The sequence below is a fragment of the Temnothorax americanus genome, unplaced genomic scaffold (assembly GCF_048541705.1).
Source record: "Temnothorax americanus isolate GAGA-0224 unplaced genomic scaffold, ASM4854170v1 Scaffold15, whole genome shotgun sequence".
Classification (NCBI taxonomy): domain Eukaryota; kingdom Metazoa; phylum Arthropoda; class Insecta; order Hymenoptera; family Formicidae; genus Temnothorax; species Temnothorax americanus.
The window spans coordinates 916077-928180 of NW_027509286.1; the positions used below are offsets into that span (position 1 = coordinate 916077).

The following is a 12104-nucleotide window of genomic DNA, read 5'->3' on the forward strand; positions in this document are numbered from 1 at the left end:
TATAAAGAAGGTGAACAGGTAGATCTATCTTATCATTTCAGATCTGGCACATAAACATAAAATGTCTATTAAGTACACTCAATACATTTTAATATTATACCTCTGTATTATATTAATGTGTTAATATAATAGTGCTATGCAATAACTTGAAAAAAGTAAGCTTACAACTGTACACATGGAAATAGTTTTTAATTGATAAAGCATAGTGCACATTAATTTTGATCTTATTATAAATAATGTGATTATTCTTACATGGAAATCCACAATAATCTTTATAACATGTATATATCAACCTTATATTTATCATGAAATTGATAAAGCAATAATTATATAGTTTTTAATGATTTGATAGATCAATTATTGTTAGTAATAATGCAATAATTGCAACAGAAAATATAGTTAAGCAGGATGTTTTATTTCCATTCTGAGAATTATGTAAGGATGCACCTTATAATATTTTCTGTACTTTTTATATATAGGGAAGTGATATAATATAATTATGTGTGTGTGTGTGTGTATATATATATATATATACACGCGCGCATACACACACACACACACGATATTAGAAATTCATATCTCAACATCAACTACGTGGCCCAATTAACATGTACTCTTTGTCTTTTAAAAATTTTTCCAAAGTTTTCAAGATAAATAGAAACATATATATATATATATATATATTTCTATTTATCTTATCTTGTATATATATATATATATATATATATATATATACAATTTCTTAAACAATTATAAATCTTCACCATTGTAATACGATTATTATCTACTTTATGTTTGTTTTCACACAAGAAATTAGAATACGCAACTTATTTTATATAAGATGTTATTTTAATGAACCAATTATATTTTGTCATGGAGTAAAAATTTAAATATAAACACAATAGATATTTTTTTCTCTTATAAACTGTATATATTACAGGCTATCTTTTCCTATATGAACATTATATTACTATTTTACCGTTTCCGCCGATTTCATTAAAGAATTCTAAGGGAAACTTATGATAAATATGATTAAACTCAGAATCCACTAAATGCACATTGTCATGTAATTTTATACGTTTCAACTTTCAACCAAATTTCAGAATTAAAGAATGTCATGAGAGTTTTATGATGAACATGATTGAATTTCATGACTGATTCATTCCTCTCCTATTATCAAGGCACTAATCATCACGTATAATTTTACAATGATGCATATCGCAATATAAACGTGTACACTGTAATATCTATTCTTTTGAGATTAATAAATGTAAACAATATGTTAACAAAATCAAGTAAATTTATATATATATATATATGCAAATTTTAAGGTTCTATATTATAAATATGTAAGTAACTAATATAAATTATAAGTATATATAATTATGTATTGTAGATTACATACTTTATTATTGTATATTTTCATTTTGGTACACACTATATATAATTATATACAATATATGATATATATAATCTACAACATTGTACATAATTATGTGTAATTAGCTTATCAGTATAACTGACATAATAAATTATATATAATTATGTCAGTTATATTAGTAAGTTTTTTTTACTATGTGTTTAATGGAGAAATTCATTCAGCGAGGCTAACGCCAATTATGGCTTCCAGTTGACTAGATGTAAGATTACTTAACTCCTTCGCTTGATTTTCTTTCTTCTGTGATTTATGAAATGTCTCTTTTGTCATTGTCCTTTTATCACATGACATAAAATTACTCTCGAGATTGTGCTCTTCCTCTTCCTTCTGAGATTCTTCACTCTCTTCGCTGCTTAGATGAACCTGTGAGGCAACATTGTTGCTTAAGACGATCTCTATGAAGAATACAATGCTATTTTATAAAATAGTTATTTGAATGACACTATGTACTTCACAAAAATGCATATTAAGAGAGAAATTATATATATATATACCATATATATATATATAAATACATACACATACATATATACACACATATACATATTGCATATATTAGGTTGGGGAAAAAGTAATCCATTATTTTTCCCTTGAAATAAACGAAAAAATAATGGATTATTTTTTCCCCAATCTATTATATATGTATGGGATATTTTAATTTTAGATGAATCCTTAATTTCTCTATACTAAAGAAGAGATAAACCATGATAAATTCAACTCAAGTTTTGAACCATTAATTCATAGCAGTTCATAGAAACTATTCAAATCATTAAATTTAAATTGTATCTGTCTTGATATGAAAAATAAAAGAAGCTGCTCTCTCCTTCTCTCTCTCTGAAAAACATTAATAAAAAAAAGCATGATAAGTGTTATATAATTTAAAAATGTATAACGCATTTAATTTTTGTCATGTAAATATATAATTATTAATTAATTTATATTCATAGTAATTAAATAGTAAAAATTGATAGTAGAGACTAGTATATTAAAATTCACATAATATTTGAAATATTTCTTGTAGAATCAAATTAACTACTCATTATGTCATTTTGAAGTTAAATGAATAATGATAAACTTGCTTCATATTAATTGTAAGTATTAACTACTATTGATACCTTTCTTTACAACTACTATTACAGAGTTGCCACAGAAAATAAATTTTAAAACTCCCCTGACTTTTCTACGCTCTGCAGACAAAAATGGAGAATTTTTCATAATCAATATATAATCTTCAATTTTAATATTTAGGAGCAGGGACTACAGGAAAGATAGCTTTTATTATTAGAACGAACACAAACTTGAAAGTTTAATCCTATAACGTAATATAATCCTGAATGCAAATTCAGGCTAACAAAAAATAAGCATTGAAAAAAAGAACGCAGTTATAAGGGAAAAGGGCGATTAAATAAAAGCACCGAATAAAATATAAATTTTAATTATTTTGTTAATTAATATCGTAAGAGAACTAGAGAAGTAGGGGAAGACGAAACGAGAAATGGACGCAAGAGTACCTCATACGTGCCTCTTCGTAACATATAAAAAATAACTTGTAAAATACGTGAGTTTTGAACACATTTGACTATAAACGTGAGATATATTTGAAGAATTATAAGTACTCTTTTTAAAATAAGAACATTTATGAGAATTGTGAGCAAAGTTAAAAATCCCAAGCTTTTATATTTATTTCCCTGATTTTTCCAGGTTTTCTCTGACCAATTTAAATTTCCATGACATTTCTCGGTTTTTCAGGTCTGTTGCAACTCTTTATTATCAATAATAATAAATCCATACATCTACAATTTAAAAAAACTCACTCATAAATATAAAACTAAATATTTATTTTCTACCAACTACGCCAAACAACTTGCAACTTTTCTGTAAGAGCAGAATTTGCGCATAGAAGAGTGTCTACTAATGCCAATTTAAAGGAATAGGGATATATTGGGAGTAATAAAAAATAATAATAAAAAAATTTCAGTTTCTTTTTGTTTTTTCGGAACATATATGCTACCTTCCAATATTACAACATAATTCTCATTATGTTACAATATTACAACAATAATCGTTGTTTTCCTTACATACAGAATAGCCGCGCGATATAAATTCACAAATAAAACTTTGATACAGTTAAGATGGTCCTATAAAAGAATGCCTTGATAGTGTATCCTTTACATTCCAAAGTATTTGGATTAACACTTTTATGGATATCAATTTAGTGTAAATAATGCAAGCATAATAAAAATATAAACAAGAATTTGGCTTCTTTGGTAAATTAAAGATGCATTTACTTGTTTACACGCTTACATTCTTCTCTAGCCTCTATCAATATTTTTTTCATCATAATCATTGATCTCAAAAATTGTATATTTTTCAACATAAGAACGTTCTTTTCTTACCAAATTCTACCACCACCAAAGTAACGATACAGTCAATTTAATTGTGCGCAAATAATATAGAAATATACAGACGAAACACTAACCGCACATACCTCTATGTGAAATTGCATTATTATGCAAAGATTTGCAACTATCCGAGCATCGCATATATTTACTAATGACACAGATAGAGAGTAAGGTTTCATCTCACCTCTACGATAGAAACCCTTGGTGATGGTTCTCGCGTCGCAATTTTTTCCATTACGATCGGACTAGTGGAGCTTGTGCTTGTCGAAGAATATTCTTTATCTGTCTCGTTCTCGTTATCGTTATCAGAATATTCTTTCTCGTCTTCGGTAGGCTTCTGTGCATCCGCATTTTCGTGCGCTCTGCATACGACGCCACCCTTCTCGCTCTCTCGCTCAAATAAGTTGCCATCGAGATGATCTAAAAACATAAATAACATTAATTTTTATAGTGCACATAATTACAGTATATAAAATGTTCTTTTAACAATAACTTCTTTTATTCAACTTGAAGATGACTTTTCTTCAGTAAAAATATCGAGTGAGATCATTGTTATATATAAGCGCATTTTCTCCATTTTCAACATTGGGCGGTCTTGTATCTAAGTTTTAAATAAAAATTCTCTTATTTTCTCTTCTGCAGTTTAATTTGCAGAAATTTACTAAACTTAGGTTTTGATTTTCACAAAGAAAAGATCCGTTTTAAATTAGTTGGAAAATTTGCAGTGAAAGGGTATACCCATAGTTTGTGCAAATACATGTTAATATTATTTTCGGATTACCTTGACAAAATGCAATACTACAAAATGAACAGTGTGCTGATGTTCGACGTCCGCATTCTGAGCAAAAATGCCACGGACAACAGAATTTCGGTTCCGTCTCATCGACTATTACACACGTTTTGTGATACTTTTTGTTACATGTCCTTTGTGAGCAGACTATAAACTTGTTGTGATATATTTCTTGTCCGCATTGCCAACACGTGTACTTTCTCTCTTTCGATCTAAAATAAAAATAACAAAATTCATTAACATATTAAATGCATAAAAACAACGACAAAACGATAAGTATATCAATTAACAAGATATACAATTATATACGTACCTTCTGTGTCGTTTTGATTTAACAATTTTCTTTAATTGCATGACCGATTGTGCTATTGGTAACTGTTGTTTCTGTGCTTTTAGCCCAATAAAACCGCTACAATTAGATGCACCGCAAAGACACGCTTTTCGTGTTTCTCCATCAGATGCTAAATTATAATTAAATGTCAGCTCCTCTCCAGTTTCTATGTCACGCAAAGCGAATAGACCGATACGCGTATCTCCGTTTACTGTCCACTTCTGCGTTTCGCAATTTGGAGCGCACGAGTGATCTATAAATGACAATATAATCGTTTTTCGGGATCACAGACTCGTATGTCGTAATATACTCACTCATAAATCGACTCAGATTTCCCTTCGGTTCCGCATCAATCGTTCTATAGTTGTCTATCGTCAGGAAGTAGAAATTCTCATTTTTCAATTCCTTCTTCCGATGTAATCTACGTTTGTATTCAGCGTCGTCTATAATTTCCCCCACGTACTCGATGACAAACCGCCCCGCTTTAATATCCTCCAAAGTTCTCAGGCCCCATCCGCGAGCCACGGTATGAAATGGCTCCATTGCTGGGTATTGTCTTAGCACGAACGACTGATTCATGCATTTGTCTCCAGCTGGACAGATTCCGGGACTGCATTCGACCATTAGTATACGATTGAGACAATCCGTACCAGGTGCACAAGGATTATCCCATTCAGAATCGCATTCGCATGCTACAATGCTCTCGAATTCGGTTGGCTTAACGTTGCCCACTGGTTTATTGACCTGTTACATGTCTATTTTCATTAAGGCTTCTAACTTTTCACTGCGGTTATTCATCAAATTATGATAAATTAACAATAAAGCACGTATGATCTAAGTCTCTGATTACAAACTCAAATTGATTTTAATGATGACACAGCAGTGTTGACTACAATAATATATATATTAGCCTAGTCTAGATCAAGCGAACGAGCACGAACACAATCATCTATGAGCGAATTTGATCGAATAAGTGTGGATAATGGTGAGATTACGAAACGAGTTTAAAAGTCAGATCCAGAACGCGAGTAAACGCAAACATAAATGAATAATGTGCTTTAATGAATGATCTGCCAGTACGGCGGCACCATATGCACTCATTGAAGCAAGGTGTTCATTTGTGTTCGTTCGCGCTTGTCTATTTGGTTTGAATCCAACTTCAAAAGAAAAGTGCTCGTTAGTCTTTGCTAGCTTGATTAAGCGTTAGCTTAATGTGGTATAAACCGTACTTTTAATTTTACGTATGGTGGCGGTTTCAGTCCTTTCGGTTTTTTAGTCATGGATCGCCTTGCTTTTAATTGTTGATGTATTTTATTGGCTTCCTCAAGAGCTATCCGATATGTATCGTCCATCAGAGATTTTTTATTCATAGGTGGTTTTATATTTGCATCACCGTCTTGATATAAAAAGGCGCGACCTCTATAAAGATTATTACATTAAAGAAAGATGACTTAAGATACTTATTAATCGCAATATTTCGTATAAAAAAATTTTTATTTACCTATCTACCCAATAATAATCATTGGACCCCAAAAACATTACGCAAAATTTGCCAGGACTGTGAGGTTTAGCTACACTTTCTACATTTTCAGGAATTTCATGTGGATAACATATACGAGACGGCCACCATCGATAATGGCCGAGTTTCACCCATACAACTTCCCCATACAAAGGTAATCTTCCTGTTTCACAATCCTCGCATATAAATCCGCCGTCAGGCGCATCTATACCTAAATTACCAACGACATATGAGTAATTTATTTGCAGGTATTGTACTTTACATTAACTATAACATTTCAATCAAGTTACCCAAACATTCCAAATGAAAGGAAGTCGGACACGTGTCGCAACAAATGAGGCTTCCACCACGTGTACACAGGAAACACCACGCTGCATTCAACGGAGGATATGGTGCTTTGTAATGTTTTGGGCATATAATTTGGCTCGCCGTCAATATTACTGAACCAGCAGGCAGACACAACGTCGATGCATGATAAGACGAAGGGCAACGGACACATCTTGCTATTTTCTCATTTGGGGCGCGCGAACGGTGGTGTTGAGGATTATCCGAACTGCAGGTGTGGCATACGTGATACGGACATATCAAGCGTCCACCTTGCCAATGCGACTAAACAAAATACAAAAATAATTATTAATGTTTGATTATATCAATATCTTAACATTATGATATAAACGCAAAGTTTTACCTGTGGCCACGATAATAAGCAGTTGGAATGATAATGTTTTCCACAAGCCGGGACGATACATCTTACTCTATCTCCTTCCCTCTCATTGCATAAGAAGCAAGCAGGTGCTACTCCAGATAAACAGTCAATGCATTTGAATGTCTCGTCCTCTTGCTCATCGGATTTACCTTAATTCAATTAATATCATGATTATACCGCGTATAGCCATGTATCAGATTTGTTAAAAAAAAAATTCGTTTTTCTTCCGTTAGTATAAGTCACATTTAAAAAATATTTTTTAAAAATAAATATTACATATACATGTATTTAAAATTATTATCACACATAATTACCATTATTTTCATTTTCATCATTAATACTTCTTTTAATTATGTCTAAGTCGCTAAGTAATCTGTCATCCAAGGTGTTCTCATCAGCAGAATATTCTGGACTAGATTCGCCAGGTTTTACACAGGATAAATGAAAATAAGAATAACAAGGCCCCTTACATCTCGTTAGCTTGCCCGTCTTCTCGCAAATCTGACAAACCTTTTCTTGTTTCATGCCTTTAAAGAGATTGTACAATCTACTTCGTTTCGTTTCCGTAACAGAATTTTCTTCCTTGTCAATTTTACTTCTCGACTTTTTATTTTCCTTCACAGTTGTGTCAATCTCAATCACATCTTCATCCGGAGTACTTTCTTTTTTTATATCTTTTAAGAGATTGTACAGTCTATTTCGTTTCATCATTTCTGGAACAGAATTTACTTCAGTGTCAATATTACTTTTCATCTTTTTATTTTCCTTTACAGTTGTGTCAATCTCAATTGACGAAGTGCTTTCTTTCGAATCCAATTGCGAGTTTTCATTTGACACCTGCGATCTAACTTTTTTCCGGTATTCCGTGTCCATATTATCCCAGATTTTCCGTAAGTATTTTTTAATGTCGTCTTTTGGCGTATCTGGATATTCAGTCTCGAGCAAATTTTTGTTATCTTCGTAGTAGAGTTTAAATAAACTCTCTTCATCCTCATTTTTAATGATTTTTGTGTTTATACTTTCGGAACAGTTTTTATGACTCGAAGGAAATGGAGGTAAAGAATCCAAATTTAGTTTCCAGTCAATTTTACCGTTTACAATCCGCGAATTTTTCGTCTTTGATAATTCTGATTTACGTAACTTCGATACTTCCGGTTTTTCATTGTACAACTGTAAAAGTAAAAATAAGGTTTTACACTACATATAACAAGCACCTAATTGTAAGTTAAATTTATACCGAATGAAAAAAATTATTAACATTACATTGTCTCGTTTAGCACGTTTGACATCAGGCTCATCTTGCTCAATCGAATGTTTCCTCTTGTTCTTAATTCTTTCATCGACAGTAGATGATTTTGCATCTTTAGATTTCGAGATTTTAAATTTTTTCGCAAAAATTGCAATTCTTTCTTCCATCGTCAGTGCCTGTGCTTCCTCAGCTTCTCTAACAGCATTTTCCCACTTTATTCTCGCTCTCGGCTTCACAGTAAAAGCAGTAGCATACTTGGAATCCTTCTTCCTTGTATCTGCTGACTTGAATGATTTTTCTAATTCCACGAAATTAGCAAGAGATATGAATTGCATCATCATTTTTGCCGAAACCCAACTGTGACGTCCTTTGTCTCCGAAGTAATGAACGTGTACCCACATATACGTCCTAGAAGAAACTGTGCCACAAAATATTCAAAACATTTTTCAACATTTTATACCAGTAAATTTTTGTATATAACAACGTCTATATATACATATAAGAAATATAACTTGAGATTCTCACGTTTATTCATATTCCGAAGCAACTTTCTTATAAATACACTGCAACTTAAATAAGTAAAATATACACGAGCTATAAAAATTTACCTTTTAACTTATAATATTGACCCGTAGTTGGGTCATCCGTTACCATACAAGGCCAGTATGGGAAATTGCCAACTCTTGCCCACGCTAACTCTCCCAGCATCCAATGGCATTCGACAACGGGACTGATTACTTTTGGAGATGAAATCTCCTCTATACTAGTTACTAAAGAAACGACTTCGTCTACGTTATTAGCTACGTCAATTTCACTCGTATTTTCATCCATACTATTATCAATGGAATTCGACAATTGTCTACGTGTCTTTAGCCTCCAATTCTGCAAAATTACAAAAGCAACAAACGTTACGTAAGTACCAACGAACAGCAAGCTTCAGATTATTAAAAAAAAAAACCGATAGATCTCAGACACTAAATATAACTTATTTGATATCTACTATTGATTATATAAAAAAAAGAGCTTCCTTGAAAAGAATCATATGAAAGTTAGTACGCGAACGTGAAAATATTTAAGATCAAGTTTCACGAATGACGTGTACTTCGATTGGGCTTAGAAATATACGCAATCGACAAAGACACGCCAACGTTACGTGGACGGTTCGTTGCTCAGAGCAGCATGAAAAATAGTACACGGCGTATACCTGCAGAGAGTCCACAGTAATGCCCATGATGGACGTGGGCTTGATCGTTCTGCCGTAACGGCTTTTATTAGGCGTCCAGCCATTACAATCGTCATCGTCCAGCAAAGCTTCCCCATCGCACGCGTCCTCGCTCGTCGAAGCCCCGACATTCACGTCGATCTCATCGTCCGCCTCGGATCTGGCGCGATCCAACGCGGACACCTCGCTGGTCGTCTCCGTGTCAATGGTATCCATGACTGGTGCGCGTTCAGTGCGGCAACGGCATTTTCAGGCTCCCGCGTTCCGTACGCCGCGTATATCGTGGAAGCGCATCGGCACCTCGAACGACGGGCGTCCGCGGGGCCCGCGGAATGCCAGCGACGAGGGCACCCTTGTCGAAAACAGTTCTCGGTTCTCGCTACCGTTGGGGTTGGGGCCTCGGCCTCGTGTTTTCGAGAGGGGGGTATCACCTACCTCATCCGTGGAACGAACGTCGGCTTCCGCACCGCGAGGATCCGCACGCGGCCCCGAATTTCGCCCTTTCGAGCGTCCGAATTGTCGCGACGATAACTAATAACGAATTGCGAACGAACAACGAACCTCGCGTACCTCGCGAAGCAGGACGCGTTTCCCGCGATTTTGGGCGATTCTCATGGCCGGCGGCCGGCGCTGCCCGCAGCTCGCAGCCCGCAGCCCGTGCTTTGTGAAACGGCGGCCGGCCAATGCCGCGCTCGCATGCCTTCTTTACCGATCGCGTCAATTTTCTGTTATATAGTTTTTCTCCTTTATCATAAAAAGAAAGAAGAATCTCTTTTATCTCTGCGTCCCATAAAAATGTCGATTCGGAATTTTCGGTGAAAAGCGCAAATATGCGCATCTCGTTCGACGATAGAGTTTGTTTTTTTATTGTAGCTAAACTCTGCAATTTTATTTTTATTATTTTCTTCTCTCTTTTTCTCTCCAACGTTTAATTACGTATATATATATACTCATTTTAACGTTAAAAAGATATATTAAAAGTTCGCAAGTGCAAAAAGTGCGGCAAAAAAACTTTCGGATCTCTTTCCGAGATAGTACATACATTTCCAAGGTAGATGTAGCATGTCTAGATATTCTAATTTTATATAACTAATGCCTTTTTCAGATACACGATAATGATTTTTTAGAGAGGGATGATGACTATTGGTTAAAAATCGAAACTTTTGATTAATTTAATATTTTATATAATTCATTATTTATTTGAAACATCAAATTTAATTAATTACTCCTCATATATATATATATATATATATATATATATATCGCTTATCGATATATAATAAATAACTATATACATACAATTATAAATAATATAGGTACGTATACTACATTGCGTAATGGGCAATTATGTAGAAATATTTACACAATTAATTATATGTACTTTCGATTGTAACAAAGATAAATTTTATTCTTTAATAAACTAGGATTTATTATAAGCTCTTTTAAGAGAATAACCGCAATCAGAAAATTTTTTTTAAAGGAGAAAAAAATAAATTGCGCGTAACAAGTCAAACTTTTTATTAGAAATATATAAATGTCACAGGAATTTCGTGTATTTTGTTTTTTTCTTTGCAATATCTAGGAAATCTACAAAAAAACCGAGATATTGTGGAATGAATAGAAAAAATTATTAATATAAATATATTTGTATTTATATAACTTATATAATATATTTATAAATATAAATTAATAAAAATTTAAACTCGAATCATAATTTCACTGACAGAAACTTTTAGGATTTTGCAGAATTTATAAGTAAGATTGTTTAATTTTTATTTACTTCACATTATTCTGATTTTTTTGTGGATTCTCCAGGAATTTTGTAACCAAAAAAAGAAGAAAAAAAAATCGAGTTACACGAAATATCTCTGCGTATATAAATTGAGACAAATTCAAAAATTAATAAGAGAACACATAAATTACAAATTATTAAGGAGTTTTTGCAATACTGTCTTTCGGATACATTCAATATGAACAAATTGAGATATGGGTTACCGTATCCTGAAGGACGGTATTGCAAAAACTCCCTATTCAGATTACGTTAGATGCGAAAGGAATGCGGAAAAACAACAGCGAATTCGGGTGTTTGTGAAAACGTTGAGGTCTTTCTACATAGAAGTTGTAAGTCGTAAGAATTGATCGATCACAGTTCATTATTCTTCGACCGCAAGGAGAATAATGGACTGGTGATTGATATATTGGTCAATTCTTACGATTTACGATTTGCGATGTAGAAAGACCTTTAGGTATTTCGGTCGCGCGTCGCGCGCTCGTTTGTTTTGATCGCGCCGGAAGGACAAGGACAAGGTTGCGTTGCCGTTTGCCGTTTCTTCATTCGCATTCGCTATTCGCTCAACGACGCTCGAGCCGGCCGGTAGTGTTAAGTTAAGTGGTGTCTATGGCTGCGGTCCACTTGACGCTACAAATGCTTCGAAACATCCCTATTC

At 33.4% G+C, this 12104-nt stretch overlaps 1 protein-coding gene across 2 annotated transcripts; it reads right to left on the minus strand.

Moving 5' to 3' along the window:
* Positions 1 to 394: 394 nt before the first annotated feature.
* On the minus strand, positions 395 to 10308 carry Nsd (Nuclear receptor binding SET domain protein). Of its 2 annotated transcripts, none has more exons than XM_077402170.1 (13): positions 9640 to 10308; positions 9044 to 9317; positions 8450 to 8853; positions 7501 to 8356; positions 7169 to 7335; positions 6771 to 7089; positions 6463 to 6691; positions 6191 to 6380; positions 5276 to 5705; positions 4944 to 5214; positions 4622 to 4842; positions 4025 to 4260; positions 395 to 1801 (listed from the first exon to the last, which is right to left on the minus strand). In XM_077402170.1, the coding sequence occupies exons 1-13, from the start codon at positions 9871 to 9873 to the stop codon at positions 1595 to 1597; spliced, it is 4038 nt and encodes a 1345-aa protein (XP_077258296.1). In that variant the 5' UTR covers positions 9874 to 10308; the 3' UTR covers positions 395 to 1594. The 2 variants fall into 2 exon arrangements, with proteins under 2 accessions (XP_077258296.1, XP_077258297.1); XM_077402171.1 differs by having other exon boundaries at positions 1658 to 1833.
* Positions 10309 to 12104: the final 1796 nt, after the last annotated feature.